The sequence below is a fragment of the Phocoena sinus genome, chromosome 1 (assembly GCF_008692025.1).
Source record: "Phocoena sinus isolate mPhoSin1 chromosome 1, mPhoSin1.pri, whole genome shotgun sequence".
Classification (NCBI taxonomy): domain Eukaryota; kingdom Metazoa; phylum Chordata; class Mammalia; order Artiodactyla; family Phocoenidae; genus Phocoena; species Phocoena sinus.
Genome location: NC_045763.1, coordinates 142,190,552 through 142,213,567, shown reverse-complemented (window position 1 = coordinate 142,213,567; position 23,016 = coordinate 142,190,552). Strand labels below are relative to the sequence as shown.

At 32.7% G+C, this 23,016-nt stretch overlaps 1 protein-coding gene across 3 annotated transcripts in view; it reads right to left on the bottom strand.

Moving 5' to 3' along the window:
- The window catches only part of ODR4 (odr-4 GPCR localization factor homolog), a 41,735-nt gene that overhangs the window by 9,991 nt on the left and 8,728 nt on the right, over positions 1-23,016 (bottom strand). Inside the window, exons 4-13 of one of the 3 annotated variants that reach the window (XM_032648255.1) lie at positions 22,685-22,780; positions 19,993-20,099; positions 18,932-18,968; positions 17,888-18,028; positions 16,778-16,873; positions 15,876-15,944; positions 12,033-12,161; positions 11,278-11,367; positions 5,225-5,261; positions 4,128-4,313 (exon numbers count right to left, since the gene is read on the bottom strand). In XM_032648255.1, coding sequence (XP_032504146.1) covers positions 4,128-4,313; positions 5,225-5,261; positions 11,278-11,367; positions 12,033-12,161; positions 15,876-15,944; positions 16,778-16,873; positions 17,888-18,028; positions 18,932-18,968; positions 19,993-20,099; positions 22,685-22,780 — 988 coding nt within the window. Of the gene's footprint in view, positions 1-4,127; positions 4,314-5,224; positions 5,262-11,276; positions 11,368-12,032; positions 12,162-15,875; positions 15,945-16,777; positions 18,969-19,992; positions 20,100-22,684; positions 22,781-23,016 lie in introns of all 3 variants that reach the window. The other 2 variants (XM_032648266.1, XR_004352150.1) reach the window with 2 other exon arrangements.

The following is a 23,016-nucleotide window of genomic DNA, read 5'->3' as shown; positions in this document are numbered from 1 at the left end:
ATATTTTTCTGAATAAATTATTAGCCAAATCACTAGAGACCCTAAAATTATGATCATTAATCTTGATGTTCTTGAGTTCTTAGTTACTCTTTGGACCTTACTACATGCCCTGCAATAATTAATAATGCATACAATTCTATCTTCCAAGTCAGATTATAGGCTTCTTGAGGAAAGGAATCTGGCCATTGATTTGTCGTCTATAACACTACCTTGAACAGAGCAAATGCTTAATAAACATCTAACAAATAGACATACTAAATGCTATAAACTAGAATTAATATTTACGGGGCAACAATTAGTGTTACATGTTGTCATATGTTTTTAATGTTCTATATCCCTTAAAACATTCTGAACTATTGAGCCATAGAGCTATGACCATTATATCCTTTTAAAATCTTCATCATGTTCAGTGTAGTGCACTACACAAACCTTAAAAACCTTATATCTTGCTTGGCATAAGCTTACAATTTTCCAAGCATAAAATAAGTATTTAAAAAAGCTGTGCTATAGTTTCCTAAAAATGACCAATTCAGTATATGTCAGTCAGTTAGGAACAAATATTTATGAATACCTATCATGTTTTAGGCATGGAACTCAGATAGAGAAATAAATATTCTCGAGAAACTTGCAGTCTAATATGAAAGATTAATATTAAACATGCAACTGATGAGTTCAATAATTACAAGAATGGAAACTAATGCAAAAAAGCAGCAAAAAACTATGATTAAGTATAATGGAGGCACTCACCTAGTCTGAGCACATAAAATTATCTACCCAGGTTAAAAAAAAATTCTATTTAGCTCCTTGAAGGCAGAATCAGTATCTTATTGAATTTTGGTTCCCAAACCCTAGGACTGACAAAATCAATAATTTGTTCAGTCAACAATTATTTACTGAGTACCTACAATGTGTTAAGGCTAGGTTCTTAGGAAAGTGCTAGAAATGACAGCAGTGAGCAAGAAAGGATAAGTCCCTTTCCTTGTGAACCTTATGGAAAAATCAATAAATGTTTGCTGAAATGCAATATAAAATTGTTTCATATGGGTTTTAATTTATTAGGTTTTAGTTTTATTTGGGGGAGGTTGTCAAGCAAGGCTGCCATAGTTGCCTCTTTAAGAATGTATTACAGTGGTGAAAGCTACTTGGATTTTTATTTTAATCTGTCTTAGCAATTTAAACAATGGATATTAATCTGTTATTAATTGAGATTAATAACTGTAACTATTTTTAAAGTATTACTTATAAAGTATTGAATAAAATACAAACTAGTCTATAAATGCTTATGTTTAAAATATGACACAAAATTAAACAAGATAAAAATATTTCAGATGGTAGTCTTTAAAAAATCTAAATGAAATCTCTCTCTTCCTATTCTTTTATATCTGATTTTTAAAGTAAGCTGTGAATGGGGCAAGTTTTGCATACAGTGCTTCCCTTAGTCATACTTAATTCAGCAACGTAATATGCACTAAAAGTGTGACAAATAATTCAAAAGAATATGAAAACTACATATAACAGATCCAAGCTTCTAGCCAACAAGTGAGAAATTACACTGATATAAGATGAAATTAAATGAGGATGATGTAACATCATTTATTTAAGTTAAAAAAATTGTTTTAAATGATGGAATTAAGAGGGCTAGGCTAAAATAAGTACCTAGATCATGGAAAGTAATAACCCTATAGTCTGTCCTGGTTAAGTGTCACAGAAAGGCAGTAAAACAAAACTGTCGGAAAAAAAGCAGACTCTAAAACCAAACTGCCTATGTGTAAATTCCAGCTCCACCATTTATTAGCTATGTAACCCTGAAAAAATTACTTGACCTTTCTGAGCCTCAATCCTCTTATTGGGAAAACTGAGCTAACAATAGTATAATAATCATTATAGGGTTCTTATAAGGACTAAATGATTTAGCATCTGTAAGGCTCTTAAAACAGTGCCCGGCACATAGCAGGTTCTATAAAAACAATAGCTAATATTATCGGAGTATTAGGTTCAATTCAGGGTAAGATATCTCAAGAAAGGCAAGCCAGACTATACTGATATTTTAAAAAGCAGTTTTTAATCCTTCTTAGGTCACCAACCCTTTGAAAGCTATAGACCTTTCCCCTAGAAAAACATTATACAATTATGTTCAAGCGGTTTAGGGATCTCCTGATAGCCAACTATGACCCCAAAATTTTGGACACCACAGGTTAAAAATGTCTAATCTAAAGAAAGGTAAATAAGGCGGTAAGGAAAAATGAGGTCTAGAAACTGTAATAATGAGAACAGTTAAAGGTATATGGGAGTATTTGGCTTTGAAATATTTAGAACATGACAACTGCCCTCAATTTAAACTTAAAGCAAGGCCTCAATAAAGAAGCAGTACAGTTGACACTTGAACAACATGGGTTTGAAATGCACAGGTCTACTTATACTTGGATTTTTTTCAATAAATACATACTACAGTACTACACAATCCACAGCTGGCTGAATCTGTGGATGTAGAACTGCAGATATGGAGGGCCAAATGCAAAATTACACATGAATTCTCGACCACATGGAAGTCAGTGCCCCTAGCTCCTGTACAGTTCAAGTGTCAACTGTACTCATGTTTAATTGCTCCAGATTACTGAAAAAGTAGAGGTTTCAGGAAGGCAGACTGGAATTCAGAATAAGGAAGAAAAAAGTCTAAATACCCACAGATTTCAGTATTATATGAAAGAGGATGAACCAGGCCAACTCTAATGATCCCACGTAAAACTAATTCAAGTTATCAACAATAGAGTTGGTCAAGAACTACTGTTAGGCACTAGTGACAGAAGTAAACAAAAGCAAACAAAAATCTCTGCCCTCATGACTCTAAGATTAGTTGGAAGAAACAGCGTAGTCGCTAATCTGGAAAAACATATTTCACAAAGTAGCAAACATTTCTACCAGTCTACTCCAAAATCTATCACTTAGAGAATATTCTATAGCTATACCTTTAAAAATATTAGTTTTCAGGGGACTGAAACATAGCTGCAGCTTTAACATCTTTTACTGAGCAATTTAGAGGTTGTTTTTTTTTTTTCCCTTTAAAACAAACTTACTATTCCACATGATTAATATGAACTTGGAGTTGTTGAAAAAACAAGCCTGGTGATCTCCAACTAACCTGAGGCTTTACTGACAGATTTGAAATTCACCAACCAAATACTTACTTGATTCACCATAGAAACAACAGGACTCAATCACTCTACTCTTGTGGGGAATGGGAATTAGTTAAGCAATAGAAGACTAACTAAGAAATTAGAATTAGAAAAAGCACTTAAAAATGGTTATATTCAAATTTCATAAACATTTATATTCAGAAGTAACCTAAAGACTTTCTACTATGATATCAGAAATTTCAAGACTGATAAATGTCTAGATACTCAATATTTATGGATACTTGCAAATAACTACTTTTACCACATATTTTTAAAATGTTTCAGGAAGACTGTCAAACACATTTATTTATAGACACGTTTTCATATCCTACTCTCAAAAGAAACAAAAACAAAGCAAAGCAAAGCAAAACAAAAAAAAAACCTTTTAAAATATAAGATGAAATATGAAAGTAATGGTTAGGGGAAGAATATGTGTACACAATTACATAGTATGGCAAATCTATGCTTTGTAAAAATAATCTTGATCTAATTTTTGGAACTGCCCATTTTAGCTTAGTATCCCAATTATATGAAGGGGACAGGAAAATAACAGCAAATAGTATGGAGATGTTTAATAAAGTGTTTAAACAAACTTCTGTAACCTGATGCTTAACCAAATAATTAAAATAACAGATTTTGAGAAAACTTCTCTTATAATAAAAAAAATCCTTTAAAGCTATATATTTCTACCTGTTTAAGACTGAACTTGTTTTATGAAGATCTACTTGCTAGGCTTGGAAAAATCTAAAGTATCTTAAATTTTGGTACAATTTTCCAGGAAAACACTGCATGTTTATATACTGTGTAGAAAAACAGACACATTTTTAAATGCCTCAAAAGTATCAAAGAGACCTAGCTTTAAGGAAATCTAAAGACATGATACTTAAACTAGATGTCCCATAGGTAACCTCAGCTATAGTCTAATCTGGTTCTTAAATAACCTCATATAATTACCTGTGTTTATTTCCTCTGCAATTTCCAAATCTTCTATTTGAATCATATGATCTAACATCTCTATAAAATGGTCTCTAATTTCTTCAGCTGACTCATCACCAAATTTATAATCACATAACATTACAGAGGATCCCGGAATGGGGACAAAAACTCGGTGAGGGAGGATGTGGAACTCTTTTTCAGAATCTAAAAGGAGAAGAAACAACATCAGTATTTAGACAGGTCTGTCACTGGTATCAGTGATAAATATTGTGTAAGTACATGAAAGCATATGCCAAAAGAAATAAAACCTTAAAAGGTCTTTTCATTTTCTAATTGATCTCGCACAAAATTGCTTACTGAATTCTTTAACTCAATACCTAAGGCCTCTGCAAGGGACATAAATGATACTCCCATGAAATATAAACTCACCACTGCCTTCAATGTGAAGACATTGTTGATTATACATTCTTATATTATCCACTGTCCTATGAAGGAATACCTAGGAGATAATTTTGTCTCAGAAGTTGTTTTTCTTTGTTTTAACCTTACAAGTACTGAATTTTCTAAACAATTTTTCCCTTTTTCATGCAAGCTTATAGAGCCAAATTAGTGGCTCACCTACATCAAGTGTATAGGTCGTGATAGCATTCATTTCTGTACTAATCTCACCACTGACTTCATCTTACATGATGTAGCCCCCTAATCAAGCATGTGTAGGACATTAAGATACACATTTTCTGTACTAATCTCACCACCAACTCCATCTTGCTTTCTTTTTCATTTTCCCTTTGCCTCGTTCTCATTATTAATACCAACTTTACCTTCTTAATTTGTAATGCCTTTTTGTAAATAGCCTTAAATCATTTTTAGAAAAAATAATCTGGACCTAAGTAAATAATGAATATTTCATTCTTCTTTCAACATACACATTTCGCTCAATTTCTAACATAAACACATAATTATTGTTTGGCTCAAAACCATAACTCTGATGAAGTATCAACAAAGATAGAGATTTTGTGTAAAGAATGACTTTTTTCAGCAATGGATATGATTTAAAAGAGCTGTCAATGTACAAACCAAGTAGAAAATCAGGGCTCACTTTAACAGTAAACTACCTTTCCTCGTCAAGAAGCAAGTGGTAGCTTTATATAACTGCAAACAGATGACAATGAAGAATGCCTTAAGTGTCATAGGAAATGCCATGACTTAAATATGTGTTCCTGCCAGATTCTGCTTAATATATTGTTCTCAAATGAGAACTGGGAGAATTTTACTCTTTGACCAGACTGCTTCCTAGCTGTAAAATTATATTACTGCAATTTGTCTTATAGCATGTAAACTGTCCACACATTGATATTAGGAATATAGTATTTTATTTTGGGCCATAGTTTCTTAAAACAGGTTAAGTTCAAAACTTTCAAAGGTGGCCTAAGTGTAATTGGCATGCAAAATTTTAAAACAATTTCAAACTGCATTAATTCTAGGTTTGCCTGAAAAAGAGACAAATATGCTTGCTTATAAAATCAAATGTTAAAGAATTGGTTGCAATGAACTTGTATTACTCATTTTAAAAAAAAAGCGCTTACAATTTTCAAGTTAGAGTTAAATTAAACATTTATTATCTAAATAAGACCAAGTTTTCTAGCTGGTCTGAGGTTTAAAATGGGAGAGGAAAGCTTTAAAAAAAAACATACATCTTAAAAAGTATTCAAAAAAAGAATCCTTTAGGCGTATTCCCATAGCAGAGTATTTTGTTCAAAATTATTTAAATAAGTTCAAAACAGAGAAAAAAATTTAAAGTTAAGCCAATATGATAAGAATTGAGATTTTGCTGGTTAAGTTTAGAATCCTAACTCATACTGGAATATTACAGAAAATTTTGTAGAATAGGCAATATCTGAGCTGACTCTTAAAAGATAAACAGACATTTGCATGAAGGGATGAGAGGCGCGATCCAGAGAGTGGAACCATGACTACAGGCAAAGAGGAATATAAATGTTCTGAGAGGACAGGCAGTATGGATGGATGTGGATGTAGGGATGGAAGAAGGTAAGAGATTTCATAGTTGATGACCTCAGTTTTCACAATGAGTATGTCATCTACTTAGAGTAAGTTGGGCAGGACTGAATGCAGGCTGATAGAGAATAATGAAGAAAGTCTGGAATACTTCTTAAGGGAAAGAAAAGGGGAAGACCAGAATAAGTAAAAGGACTGACTGGAGTTCATATTTTATTTATTATTATTATTTTTTTTACTGTCACCTGAAGTATTAAGTTCTTTCATCTGGATAGCCAGAATTAAAAAACTATGTTTACTTTAAAGATTAAGAATGTAATGTTAGTATGCCCTTTGCAGACTTCCTTATGCATGCAAAAAATATTCTAGTTCAGGTTAATTTCATGGCATGCATTCTAGATTTTACCATATTACAAACCTACAAGATTTTACCAGTATATAAGAAGCATAAGCAAAAAAAATATTGTATATTAACACATACATGTGGAACCTAGAAAAATGGTACAGATGAACCAGTTTGCAGAGCAGAAATTGAGACACAGATGTAGAGAACAAACGTATGGACACCAAGGGGGGAAGTGGTGGGGGAGGGGTGGTGGTGGTGGCATGAATTGGGAGATTGGGATTGACATAGACACATTAATATGTACAAAATCGATAACTAATAAGGACCTGTTGTATAAAAAAATAAATAAAATTCAAAAAAAATAATATTGTGTTAGCTATTCTAGGTCTTGTGCCCCTTTATACAAACTTTAGAATCAGTTAGTTGATATCCATAAAATAACTTGCTGAGATTTCAATAGGAATTTCATTTAATCTATAGATCAAGTAGGAAAGAACTGACATCTTAACTATATTGGGTCTTTCAATCCATGAACAAGAAATATCTATCCATTCATTTAGATCTTTGATTTCTTACATCAGAGTTTTATAGTTTTCCATACACAGTTTCTATGTATATTTATTACATTTATACATAAGTTTCATTTTTGGGGTCCTATTGTATTGTATATGTTATTTTTTCATTGCAAATTCCAATTGTTCATTTACATATATAGGAAAACACTGACTTTTGTATATTACCTTGTACGCCGTGATCTTGCTAGGTCACTTATTAAAGAGTTTTTTGTATATTTTTTGTGACTTTTCTAGATAATCACGTTATCTGAAAAGTTTTATTTTTTCCGTCCCTATCTGTATATATTTTGTTTCCTTATTGCACTACCCAGGACTTCCAATAAAATGATGAACAGGGAATAAAAAAAAAAAAATGTCCTGCTGGGATTTTGATCTGCATTATGTTGAATCTATAGATCAATTTGGAAAAAGTTGACGTCTTAATAACATTGAGTCTTCCAATCCATGAGCATGGCATCTTTCTCCAATTATTAGGTCTTTTCTAATTTGTCTTGGCAGTGTTTTGTAGTTTTCAGTACATAGATCTTATATATATTTTGTTAGATTTATCTCTAAGTATTTTATGGTTATTTGAATGCTATTATAAGTGGTATTTAATTTTTTTTTAATTTCCAGTTTTTTCTTACTATAGAGAAATATAATTGAGTTACGTATATTGACCTTGTATTCTGGGACCTTGGTAAATTCACTTATTAGTTCTAGTAGTTTTATTTTTAAAGATTCTTTTGGATTTTGTGTGTACACAATCATGTCACCTGAGAATAAAGACAGTCATTTCTTCCTTTAAAAAAGAAAAGAAAAAAGAAAGATAAGCTAAGTAAAATGAGGACTAAATTTAAGATCTAACAATTGGGTGTATATATAGTCAACTTCAAATTTTACATGTTCATATTATTATACTTGCAATATATTTTTTAATCTTGATATCTTAAGATCTACTAACATGTTGCTGGAATAATTATCCTCTTACTACAGTTCAAAAAATGTATACTTACACTTGGTTCATTTTTGAAATATAAGGCTACATTCCACAAAACTTAAAGTTAAGAAAGTTTAAATACAACCATTGTTAAGTAATTCTCTTCCTTCAGTACCTCCAACTTAATAGTAACTACTACTTGATGAGGGCTTGGCCTACCAACCTGTATTAGGGACTTTAAAAACATCATCTTCTTTCATCTCACAGGCTCGAAAAATAGCTACTATAATCCCTGTTTTTCACATAAGACAGTGGATGCTTAGACAGGCTAAATTATTTGCCTGAAGTCACTCCAGTAGTGTTAGAGTAGACACAGAACCCAAGAACTTCAGTCTTTGCTCTTTCCACCAAACTACATTGCCTATTCTCTCTTCCCACAAGCTCAAAGGCCACTCAATTATCAGTGAAAATATTTTTTCATTTTGTAAAAATGTAAGATTAGATGATAACATTAACTTCTAATATATCAAATTTAATGTATAAACCACTGTTATTAGAAGTAATTAATTTTACTGATTGGACGTCAGCAAAAATTTCAAAATACGAATTTACTAAATAGAATACTAGAGCAGTCATTTGATACCCTTTTTATGAAGCATTTGTAATGGAAAGGAATATTTAACTAATGTGTGTGATAAGGTAGATCTTTGGCATTATTGGTGGATATATCCCAATGTCCCATAAAATCCTAAAATTCACAGTTCAGTTGTAACACATACTGTTACTCAGAAAGTGAAGTAGTGTTTAATACCATGAGAGTTATCACACACAAAGTCAAGCAGCAAAAACAAAGCCACAGAGATGACACTGCTAGACTAACTGGGTGGCTAAGTGACCAGGTTTTACATACTTCACAAAACAAAACTCTCAATCCAATTGCTGAAAGTAAAATTCAAATTCATGTCTCAGCAAAACTATACATTATTAGTGGATGGGTTATTCCACTAATAATAACTTCAGGGTTATTTGTGAAGTACATGAAGGACAGATGTTAAACCTGGAAATTCCAGGTATCTATCATACTAGGAATAGAAAAAAGATTATAATCAGTCCACCAAACCTGATATATGGGCTATTATAACTAAAAGCAGTTAGTTAGCACAGGAGCTATGCTTTTCTCCTATAAAAATAAACATATTCCCTTAACAAGCTAATAACGTATGTTTCAATTATGTACATATTCAACCATGAATTGCAAATCCACCTGAATAGTAGAAAGGCAGATAGATGTGTAGCTTCAAAAAGCATACTCAATATTATACTTGCTTTTTGAGTAAAACAAAATTTTTCTAATACAAATTACTGAAAAGGTATAAACTGTTCATGTTTCTCAAAAGATGTAATAGTTATAAAAGGTTAAGACACCATGACCCAGCCTTGTTAAAATCTAGTAAAGTCTGTTAGAGAATAGATGAGAAGTATATAAACTAGTACACACACAAAAAAAATAAATTGGAAAGAAAAAGAAAGATCAATTGCATATACACCTATTAAAGACTCTATTATACATAATGGTCAACACTAATAAATTAATGGCTTTAAAATGGTAACACACACAGTCTCTTCCATAAGTGGTGGTGGGAAAACTGGACAGCTACATGTAAAAGAATGAAATTAGAACACTCCCTAACACCATACACAAAAATAAACTCAAAATGGATTCAAGACCTAAATGTAAGACTGGACACTATAAAACTCTTAGAGGAAAACATAGGAAGAAAACTCTTTGACATAAATCACAGCAAGATATTTTTTGATCCACCTCCTAGAGTAATGGAAATAAAAACAAAAATAAACAAATGGGACCTAATGAACCTTAAAAGCTTTTGCACAGCAAAGGAAACCAATAAACAAGATGAAAAGACAACCCTCAGAATGGGATAAAATATTCACAAACGAATCAACGGACAAAGGATTAATCTCCAAAATATATAAACAGCTCAATATTAAAGAAACAAACAACCCAATCCAAAAATGGGCAGAAGACCTAAATAGACATTTCTCCAAAGAAGACATACAGATGGCCAAGAAGCACATGAAAAGCTGCTCAACATCACTAATTATTAGAGAAATGCAAATCAAAACTACAATGAGGTATCACCTCACACCGCTCAGAATGGGCTTCATCAGAAAATCTACAAACAACAAATGCTGGAGAGGGTGTGGAGAAAAGGGAACCCTCTTGCACTGCTGGTGGGAATGTAAATTGATTCAGCCACTATGGAGAACAGTATGGAGGCTCCTTAAAAAACTAAAAATAGAATTACCATATGATCCAGCAATCCCACTACTGGGCATATACCCAGAGAAAACCATAATTCAAAAAGACACATGCACCCCAATATTCACTGCAGCACTATTTACAATAGCCAGGTCACGGAAGCAACCTAAATGTCCATCGACAGATGAATGGATAAAGAAGTTGTGGTACATATATACAATGGAATATTACTCAGCCATAAAAAGGAACGAAATTAAGTCATTTGTTGAGACGTGGATGGACCTAGAGACTGTCATACAGAGTGAAGTAAGTAAGAAAGAGAAAAACAAATATCGTATATTAACACATGTATGTGGAACCTAGAAAAATGGTAGAGATGAACCAGTTTGCAGGGCAGAAGTTGAGACACAGACATAGAGAACAAATGTATGGACACCAAGGGGGGAAAACCGCGGTGGGGGTGGGGATGGTGGTGTGCTGAATTGGGTGATTGGGATTGACATGTATACACTGATGTGTATAAAATTGATGACTAATAAGAACCTGCAGTATAAAAAAACAAACAAAGAAACAATAAAACAACTACTACTAAACTTTCTTTGGGTTATTTGTATGGAAATATGTTAATATAAATGTTTCAGACATTACATGCAATTTCTAAAAATCTTATGTGTTCTGGTATAATGTTATAAGTCATAATTCTAGTTATTTCTTTAAAATGTATATCTCAGAAATAACTAAAAAAAAAATGGTAACACAGCTTATCTATTCTGGCAAAAATTCACACAGAATTTTTCTTTTTAAATCCTCCCTGAAATTATTAAATGTTGACAGATTTACTATTACAAGGTGTTCAAAAACTTTTTTTTAGGTGGCAACTGAAAATTTTCATTCAATAAGAAAAGTAAAGATTACATATTGTTTTAAAAAAGATATATGCAGTTAAAAAGATAATATTATCTATTATATCTTGATATCTTAATATATCAATTGAACACATGCAAAAAAGTACTTAATATTATACTCATAACTTTTTTTTCTGGAATTTCATTCAAAAGCAGATCCTCAAATAGTATTTCACAACGATCAGCAACTGTATTCAATATATCTCTTTTCATGGCCTATGGAAAACCAAAACAAACCACAATAAGAAGTAAAATCCATTTCTTTAAATTTGCATTATTTTATTACCAAAACCTGCCACATAAATGACTTCCTTGTATAATCATGTCCACTAAAATAACTAGTATGTCATTCCATTTCCCAGACTTCATCTAAACAGTAAATTTAAACCAAATAAATGAACAAACTTTTGCATCTGAACAAATAATGCTAGTGGTCCAAATTAGAAAATGCATAACTATGATAAAAGTGCCAGTCATCATTTTTTAAATTTCTAAATTATATTGATTATAGAACAATACCTAATAATTCTTTGTAGGTGTACTTTTCCTGTTATTTAAAAAGTTCAATTTCCCTCAGAAGAAATAATTTCAAATATACTAATATGTTACAACTGTGGAACACTTAATACACTTGTATAATCATCACTTCAAAAAGGTATAAAAATAGACATTCTACATATGAAAATCTTGGGACCAATTACCTGGTACATTTGGACTGCCCAACAGACTGGACTTTTATCAGTTAAAATCAAATGAATAATTATGAAATTTGAGATTGATAAAAGGTAAGATTTTAAGATTTTTAAATAATTATGTTAACATGCTTCTGTTTTTCATATACCAGTTATTCCTTTTTTTTTTTTTTTTTTTTTTTTTTTTACCTGTACAGCATCTTTAACCTTGGGTTTATTGCTATGAATATAAGCTCTGCATTTCACAGCACCCTTAAGGTTTACAGAGCCACTGCAGATCTGGACTGTGGCTGTGGATCTGTGGTCTGAATTCAGAAGCTGAAAGACAAAATCTGTTTAGATTCTAATAGCCAATGACTATTAATTATGTGAAACATTTAAACATTATATATGTGAGTCACTTCATGAAGCAAGAAGGAATTTTTAACTGAACCAGGTGTCTGAAAATATTCCCCATAAATTTTTAAAAGGCCTTCATATTTCTCCTTATAAGTTACATGTTATTTTCTGAGTATTTTGAACATACTCTGAAATTAAATACACTATATCTAATTTTTTTCTTACTAATATAACCATCTAAAGTACCAATATTCATTAAACATACATTATTTGCAGATTACTCAGGTAAGTACTATTAAGATGAAAAGATGTAAAAAGAAGATATGATCTAGTAAGAACTATTAAGATGAAAAGATGTAAAAAGAAGATATGATCTAGTAAGAGAAGGTACACTATGCAAGACTTGCACAAAAATAACTGGAATACAAAGCAGGATGTGATAAATATGATAAAATTATAAGCAACATATAGACACTCATTTATTTATACATTTTTAACTCATAACTTTTATAGACTGAAAGTAATGCTATAGGTTTCACAGCAAAAAAAAAAAGCAAGTCAACTATGCCCGTCACCAGAAAATGATACCAGTGATTGTCATTTTCACCTCACAGACCCATTCTTATTTAATCTAAGTAGGGTTAGTTTATGCTTGGTTTTGAGCTTTTTCACAGACATTTTTAACCTTATCATTTCAATAAGTGCCAAAACAAGGAGAGGATCGAAACTTTGAAAGTACTACTAGAGGCCCATAAAATCACACTGGTACCGAAAATTATGATTAAAAAAAAATGGACATAGTAAAAATATATGTTCTAAGTGTACCTGAAATAAATATTCAACAATAGGGTCAATTCTGAAGAACAGAAACAAATCATACAACTTGTGACCAGTGCTAACTAACCATGTGCCTAGGCAGTAAGAAACAGTCAGGAAGTAATGAGGACAAATGGTGAATCAAAAGACTTGAATATGCAGCCACTGAAAGAGCATGAATAGTCAACATCTAATGTAATTCAGGCAAAGGCTAAATTTTTTTTAAGAATTTAAACTTAAACACAGTCAAGGTCTTGGTAAAAAATTTGTCACAGACCAAATAAATAGTCCAGAAGATTCCAGGTCCACGCAAAAATGTCAATCATCAAACCAAGCAAAAGGGTGATGATGCTGATACTCTATTTGGAATAAGCCTCTTATGATACTTGTAGAGATCACTGATATATCAATAAGTGGAGTGGAGGAGGAGTAATGGGCTTCCCTCATCCACTAAACAGAACTTTACTATAGAAAAATAATGCTCTATTTTACATACTTAATATCTAACGTACAATACATATTATATAACACATTTATAGCATATATATTATATATGCATAAATTAGAACATTTTTTTCCAAATGGACTAGACTATATATATAAAAGACTACACACACACACACACCAAGGAGAAGACTTTTTAAAGAATAAAAGGACTGCTTCACTCCTTTTCGGTGGAAATGTATCTGGGCTCTATACAGGTCAACTCGCCTTGGTTTCTTTGGACTTAGGAACAAACTAGCTACTTTGGGAATCTAACCTATTCATAAGTGGAGGAACTTCTGTGATGCTGACATGATATTTTGGAAAAGGAAAGATCCCTCTGGTTATGGAGACCAAATGAAACCTTACCAAAATGGTAACATTTGGGCTAGATCTTCATGTACAGAATAGGAGTTTGACAGTCTGGATGAGAAGGGAAAAAAATGGCACTGGTAAGACAGACGGCTTGGGAAACACACAGAACTTTGAAGGCATAGAAAGCATACCTCTAGAACAGTAAGTTAGAAAATAACAGAAAGGCATGTTGAGGTCCTGAAAAGCCTTGAATTAGACTTTCCTAACTAGTCAATATAGAGCAATTAAGGAATTTTAATCAAGCAAAGTAACACAATCGGTGTCTAACCCTTATACACAATAAATACTAACTGAAAAAAAAACTAATAAGTAAATGAACAGTGAATGAATGCAAACTGTGATTCAGAAAGGATAATCTGAGGTAATATGCAGGATAGATCAGAAATACGGAAGATATTCCAAGAGATATACAAACAAAGGTATCAGGATTTCAGAGAATGAATCACTTTGGACAAGAATGAATAGATGGAGAGAGACTAGTTAAGAGTTACTTGTGATAAAATAGGTAAAATAATTATGTTGTAAGGCTAATGGCACTGGGACTATAAGGAAAATAAAAGAGGTGCTATGCTGCAAAGAAAAAATCAACAAGACTTGATGAAGGGTGACTGGGAGGAAAGTGGTATCAAATACTTATTGACTACTTATTATATATTGGTCATTTTAAAGTTTCCAGCTGGCTGACCGGTGGAATTATTGACAAAAATATTTGATACCATATACTATTAATTATAATAAATTATCTCATGATATTATCTTCTACTCTTCTCTCTATATTCCCATCCTCTACACATCTTCTAACTGCAATTTTATAACTAAAATAATTTTAACTGAATTGTTTAATAAACTGAGAGATCACATAAGCATAACTAGTAAAAAGCATATAGGTAGAGGAATAGCCTTAAAATAAAGAACACTTCTAAAATCAAAAAGGAGGAGGAAAACTGAAGACTTAAAGTACTTTTGAGATACTGAGAAGAGAAATTGAGAAATGTTTAGTGGCATAAGGCCAACAACAATTTAGTAATGTTGTATTGCTAAACACAGAAAAGGAAAAGAAGAAATTAAAGCATCCTCATATGACAAACTGCTTTTGAGTCTATTTTATTCAGTTAAAAAAATATATAAGTCCTGGTAGTATTTCCCTGTTTCAACATTTTCAGTGTAATTTTTCTTTTTTTTTTGCGGTACGCGGACCTCTCACTGTTGTGGCCTCTCCCTTTGAGGAGCACAGGCTCTGGACGCGCAGGCTCAGCAGCTATGGTTCACGTGCCCAGCCGCTCTGCGGCATGTGGGATCTTCCCGGACCGGGGCACGAACCCGTGTCCCCTGCATCGGCAGGCGGACTCTCAACCACTGCGCCACCAGGGAAGCCCCTTCAGTACAATTTTGAAATGAAAAGTTTTCTAAAAACATGGATGTACTTTATACCCTATCTGGCCTCTAGGATAATGTCCAGCAAGATTAAAATCAAAAGTATGCATACTTTTAGGAATAATTATGTAACGTTAAGTTCCAGAAAAGAGATGTATAATTTAAAACAACCATATAAAAACATAAACCTTGCTAATACTGTGTGGGTTCTGTCAAATCAGAGGTATAAATCTGCTTCAAATTAGGTATATAACAACTCTTGGCACATCTGTGCACACGTTTTATTTTTAAGTTAAGAATTGCAACTTTGCTCATAAAACTTACAACACCAAATATCATACACATGTATATATGTATATGTGTGTACATATATATGTGTATGTATACATATATACATTTTTTCCCAATTGCTACCTACTTGATGTTAAAATTTTAATAGGATTGAGGCAATAGACCCAAATAGGTTTTATTAAAATGTTTCTTGGGAATAACTTTCTTAGAACTGAACATTTTTTATAGTTCTTTATGTCTCTAAAATTCTTTGACTCTCTAACAATCACCATAAAAACAGAAACAATTTCATTAAGCTTATTCTAAGAAATAATGTATTTTAATTTTAGATAAGGAGTATGTTAAAATATTTACCAACTGTGTTAGCACTCTGACATCAAAAGAATGATTAATTGCTTGAGTATTTCCTCTAGAAGATTTTTTCTGAAATAACACAAAAATTTAAAAAATGAGATTGTTGAGGTTGGAGTGGAACATAAAAGACAATTTAGGGACTATCCAACATACACTAAGTAACTCAGAGGGAAAAAAGTTCTTATTATTTGTTTTACTTTAGCTTTTTCTATAGATGTGTAACTTTGTGTCGTCTACATCAATCAACGTGCACTCTTAAAAACCATTAATCTCCTACTTTTATTCCTCTAAAGCAAGGATTGGCAAACTATGGCCTATGGGTCAAATCCAGACTGCCACCAGTCTTCGTAAATAAGGTTTTACTGGAACACAACCAGGATCAGTCATTTACATATTGTCTATGGCTGCTTTCATGCTACAACAGCAGAGCTGAACAGTTGTAAGAGAGAACACATGGCCTGCAAAGCCTATATTTACTATTTGTTTTTTTACATTAAGTTCACTGATCCCTGCTCTAAAGGGAGAGATCACCAAAGTTCCTCTTCAAATCAAAGATATTTTAGAAGCCCATATAGACCCCTCCTATAAAATGGCCAAACTTAGTTTTTAAACTGTTATCAGGGCAGAACATGACTTTAGTTTTAAGCAAGCAGTTTACATTGTAGAAATTAGATGTTATTTAGATGACACTCTCTCCTTTAGGTTTCAAAATTCCTATGATTTCAGAAATAATCTCCTATCATTTTCTGAGAAAAACATTTGCACTTTAGTTTAAAAGACCTTAGAAATAAAAAGTAGATGAATTGTTTTCATGAAGGCAAGGCCTAAAGAACTAAAGTCATCTTTTATTTTTCCTTAAGCACAAATAATTTCATAAGTAAGATGATGTTCTCTTAACTCACCTGTCCTTCTAATAGGTCACAATCTTCATCTTTAACTTGTCCATTAATCAAATAAATACTATTTTCTATTTGCTTGGCCCAGTGTATAAGTCCATTCTTAAAAGAAACACAACATGGATATCATTCAAATATAATGCCATCTCAATTAAACTCCCTCGAGTCGACTTTTTTCTACCTAGTATACTGAAATATTAAAAATCCCTAAGTATCAGCAATATGGCATTTAAATTCAATATCATAAACAACAAAAAAGTATACCCCCAATTTTTAGCACTTCACCCATATTTAATAATAGTTTTTCTAATCTTTTTCCCAAACTAACGTTTATGTCACAGACCTAGGAGACTTAATAACCACAGTCAAATAAAATTCAATAATTCCTGTTATCTTAAAAAAAGTGAGAAAAGAGAAAGCGCCTCAAACAAATATATAAAGCAGTATTAAAGAGGAAAAAATAAGCAAGTTCCATTTACCTCTTTCAATAGGAAAAAATAAGAGAAATAAGTTATGAACAAAAGAATGGTACAGAAATACAAAAAAGAACTGGAAGATGGAAAACAAAACTAAAGATGAAGATAGTTCCCTGTGCTATACAGTAGGACCTTGTTGTTTATCCATTCTATATATAACAGTATGCATCTGCTAATCCCAAACTGTCAATCCATATTCAATACCCTGTGATAACCCATAATCAAAAAGAATATGAAAAAGAATATATGAATCACTTTGCTGTACAGGAGAAATTAACACAACATTGTAAATCAACTATATTTCAATGAAATAAATTTTTAAAAAAACTAAAGACGAAGAGAAAGCAAAAAGACCAAACAGTACATCTTCCTACATAATTATATTTTACAATGTACATAATTACATGTTAATTAACAAATATTTATGGAGCACTTATTACGCTAAATACATTAGTATGATAACAATGTCCCACCTCTAATTTTTTAATCTGGGTAGAGTAACAAATTAGTTACCCATAACAATATTATTATAATTAGAATGCAGTTTTTGAGGATTATAAAATGAATGGCATAGACAACCAGAATAAAGGCCCATCATCTATTCAGCAATCACTAAAGAAAATTCATTTTACCCTGATACCTTTGTATTTTTCTCCAGAGTATAGCTGACAGAAGTAGTAGACAGTGGGACATGAATATTAATATATACTGTACACTCTAAAGAAAGCCATGAAGCTGATAGTCCATTTTGATACTTCCAATCTGCTGGTTTTGCAGAACTCTTTAGCAAAGGGGGAAAAACATAAAATATGTGATTTACGTAAAACACACAGAGCAAGAAAACATCATAAAATGTACAACCCAGTAACTTATGCAAGCTGTTATCTAATATATATGGCCAAATTCCTTCATCAAAGGGTAATAGGTTAGAACTAAATAAAAATAAAGCATGCATTAAAAGTTCAGTATTCTTCAGCACATCCCAGGCAATCTTGGCAACTCCCTCGCCCAGTGAAAGGCTTGCTTAAAATCCTGACAAGTCCTCTGGTCCCGTAGGTCCCATATGTAGCTTCAACAGTGTCAATTCTGAAGCTTCTGATGGAGAGTAAATAATCACTGAGCAAATACTAGGTGCCAGACATTTTCCTTTCTGTTCTATCCTTGCTAACAGAATACTGCATTACTTTCACACTGCTTTTTTTTTTTTTTTTTTGGCCACACTGCATGGCCTGTGGGATCTTAGTTCCCTGACCAGGGATCAAACCTGTGCCCCCCTACAGTAGAAGCATAGAATCTTAACCACTGGACCACCAGGGAAGTCCCTCACATTGCTTTTTAGACACCTTGGCAAAATGTTAGTCTGGATCCTGCTGAGTACAGACAGCTTGTTTACTGGGCACTGTGGCTCCCACAAGCCTAGACACTTTTACTGCTAGCCTCTCAAATATAATACCAGACACATAAACAAAGTAGGGAGAGCTTAACAAAAATATTTTAACAATTAAAAAAAAAACACAAATTGTCCTTGTCTGTAGTGAAAATCATATTTCAAAATAAAAAACTACAGGTGGTTGTGGACATTAATAGGAAGAGATAGCACTGAAAATTATTAAAACTAAAAATTGAATGTTATTTAAAAATAGTTTGCAACACAGAAAAATCTATAAAGAGCAGTTTTTCTTACCTTTGGATTATGGATATCATAAGTTCGACAAAATATTCTTTATTAATTAAGGATAGAAATAACCAAAAAAATAAGAAAGCAATTCTTGATAATCAAAAGAAAATAAACCATCAAAAAATAAAGTATATGCATCCAAGAGTTTTTACAAAATCATACCACTTCATGGCATGACACTTAAAGATATGTATACACATATATATGTATGTATATGTTTGTGTAAATACATATACTTACATACATACAAATTCCTCTGACTATAATACTTGTGGTACTTTAAACTATTTCCTACTGCTTATAAATCCTGCTAATCACAATGAATAGAATGATGGCTCTTACAAAACTGTCCTCAAATACAGACCCTTTTTAACAAATAGGAGTGCTGTTCTGAATGAAGTCAAGCCTGGAATGTTTATTGGGTCAAAGGGTCTGTACATGAAACTTTCTAGTTAAATACCAAAGGAGTTAACAGCCCACCTTCTACAGGAATGATCACTTTTTGAATTTTGTCTTTTTGCAGGTCCTAATTTATTGGGCCCTTGCATTGCTTCACTCCCTTAGTGAGGCTGCCTCATGCTTGGGAGGTACTTGCCCTGGTAATATGTAGAGGAAAGAAGCTAAGAAGGCCCTATAAATGGCTTTTAGTGTCACTTGATCTTGGCCAAAGATATAAAAATTGCCAGCTCAGTGCACCTGTGCTTTGCATTGAACATTTTATCTATAGGAACTGGAGGTAAACAAAATAAAAGCATTACTTTGCCTAAGCTGTACCTTTCTGTAGGGGCCCTAGTGTATTTTAATGTACAGGGGTGGAGAGCTGGTAAAGAGTTCAGAATGCCCAGTCCTTGCCACCTCTCTCAAACTCTTTACAACCCTGATACATGATTAACAACCATTATCACCATTATTATTGGCAGTCCGAATTATGTGTTATTTACAGAAAAACGTACAAACTAAGCTTATTTTTTAAATGATGACTTAAATAAGTGTTTGGGGAAAAAACCTGCAGGAACATTATTTTGGTATCATATACTTTAGAACATAAACACCTAAATAAAAGATACTTTTTTGTAGAAGAGCAAAAGTGAAGTGTCACTCGTTCTGAGACCTCCTCGTCTGTGAAATTCCACAGTCTCTTTTTATTCATAGATTTTTCCACAGCAAATACTAGCTGAAAGAGAGGAAAACACATCAACTGAATGCAAAATAAAATAAGAAACAGAGTGCAGAAAAAGACAATTATAATATCCTTACGCACTCATCTAGCTTTAAAATTCCATGATGCTATCATTAAATTTCCTTTTTCTCAAAAGAAAGAGTGAAACTGATTATTAACCATTTAGATTCCATTTTTAGGGATATATAAAAATTAGGTATTAAATAAAAAAATATAATTCACTGTCATTAACGATCAACTGAACATGATTTTGGGCAACTACATTTAAGTGAAGTACAGAATAAAGACTTTAATTAGAATGAGAAGTGACAAGTGATTTTTAACCTGTAAAAATGGAGCGTGTCACCCATTTGGCATTTCTTATTTAAATGTCACAAAAGATGTAAGGTAATAATACATAAGGGCACATAAAATATATAATAACATAAATTCTAAGTGAAAAAAATCAGAAATAGTGACAAAAATCTATGCCACATGTAAGAATTATAAAAATGCATACTTGATATGGAGACAGGGTTCATAAATTTGGCTCTAAGCTTTCTAAAAATAATGTGCACAGAGAAAGCCAATCAGTTCCCTAATTCACAGTCCATAAGCTAAACAATTGATCAGAAGAGGCATAACTAACTTTTTTTTTTTACATCTTTATTGGAGTATAATTGCTTTACAATGGTGTGTTAGTTTCTGCTTTCTAACGAAGTGAATCAGTTATACATATACAAATGTCCCCATATCTCTTCCCTCTTGCATCTCCCTCCCTCCCACCCTCCCTATCCCAACCTTCTAGGTGGTCACAAAGCACCGAGCTGATCTCCCTGTGCTATGCGGCTGCTTCCCACTAGCTACCTATTTTACATTTGGTAGTGTATATATGTCCATGCCACTCTCTCGCTTTGTCACAGCTTACCCTTCCCGCTCCCCATATCCTCAAGTCCATTCTCTAGTAGGTCTGTGTCTTTATTCCTGTCTTACCCCTAGGTTCTTCATGACATTTTTTTTTCTTAAATTCCATATATATGTGTTAGCATATGGTATTTGTCTTTCTCTTTCTGACTAACTTCACTCTGTATGACAGACTCTAGGTCCATCCACCTCATTACAAATAGCTCAATTTGGTTTCTTTTCATGGCTGAGTAATATTCCATTGTATATATGTGCCACATCTTCTTTATCCATTCATCCGATGATGGACGCTTAGACCCAGCAATCCTACTGGGCATATACCCTGAGAAAACCATAATTCAAAAAGAGTCATGTACCAAAATGTTCATTGCAGCTCTACTTACAATAACCCGGAGATGGAGGCATAACTTTCTTAATAATGATATCAAAAGAAATTTCTTCAAAGACAATATTATGTAATATAACAAAGTTCTTAGCAATGACCTTATGGGAGACAGTGACAAGTTTTATAAGGTTACTTCATATATTGTCCCTCAATGCAGGTCAATGGAAACAAAGTTAGATAATTAAAACGCTACAATTTCTGAAATAGGGCATTTCTAAAATCTTACATGCTTCTTAGAAACAAAAGAGATACAAAAAGCAAGAGGAAGGAGGATCTACTGTATCCCTCTAGCGCTGAGCCCACATTCAACCCAACCACAAGAGGATGCACAGCCAATGCTATTAAATACACATGGATATAGATTACATTTCAAAATGCCAAATAGGATGAATGATTGTGAAAGAGGTACATTTATTCAAAACGGTAAAAATGGCAGAAGGTTGAATAACTTGCCAGGGGAGGGATTATCACCATTTTCTTCCTTTACCCCCATAAGTACAAATATCAAAGGTTTGAAGGTGGGATATTTGATGGGAGAGAATGTTACAAAACTGGAAGAATCTGTAGCACCTGGATTCTTAGCTGTACACTTTTTACTAGAAAAAGGTTTGGGAGGATTCTGTGGGGTTTTGCAGTTCTCAAGATAATGAGGTCTCCTTCTCTCTTGGGGTGGAAAATAACTTTTGAAGGCTTATTTGGATCTTGAGTACTAAAAGAGATGAAAACTGGCTGCACAGAGTTTACTTTAGGTCTGGGCTTAAGGGGAAACAGCTTGTGGACCCTCACATTTACTTGTAAACCACGTTATCCAAATGACTGACATAGGAATTAAACAAAAAGCAGGGGATTCATAATAGGTACTCGGTCCAGAAATGAAGAATAAGTATCTGACTGTTGTTATTTTATGTATTACTCTCAGGATCCTGAGAGAATTGAAGAGGTGAAGAATTGCAAAACCTATTAATTTCACATTACAGCAATCACTTGGAACTAAATGGAAGGTCTAGCAGAATACTGCTACGGCACAAGAAAAATTGTTAAACCATTATAACTTGTTTCACAATAGTAAAAAGTTATCTTTAAAATAACGACTATTTTAAAAATATGTAGCATTGGTTGAAAATATAAATACTGACATATATTACACTCAAGATACAAAGCAATTGGGTGGAAAAAGCTGTTTCAACATAATCCCAGCATAGAGAATTAATCTAAATATGACTAGGATCACTGTATACAAGTATAATCAATTAAGATATAACTTTAAGAATTTTTGATATTTCAGACTTACTCTATGTAGGGTATTTTGAAATTCATTCCCCATTTCTAAAGTTGTAATAATAAATACTCCAAGAACTAAAAGTCCCCCTGGTAGCATTCTGGATACCTGTAAACAGAAATATAGTATTAGCTAACAAAAGCATTTGACATTATATGCAATCTTTCGTGTTTGAGAAGCTAAATATTAAATCAGCAAATGCCTACCTAGTACCAACTATATGCAAAGCATTGAGGTAGGGGCTTTGAAAAAAATGGTCAAAATATTGAGAAATGGGGACTTCCCTGGTGGCACAGTGGTTAAGAATCCGCCTGCCAATTCAGGGGACATGGGTTCGAGCTCTG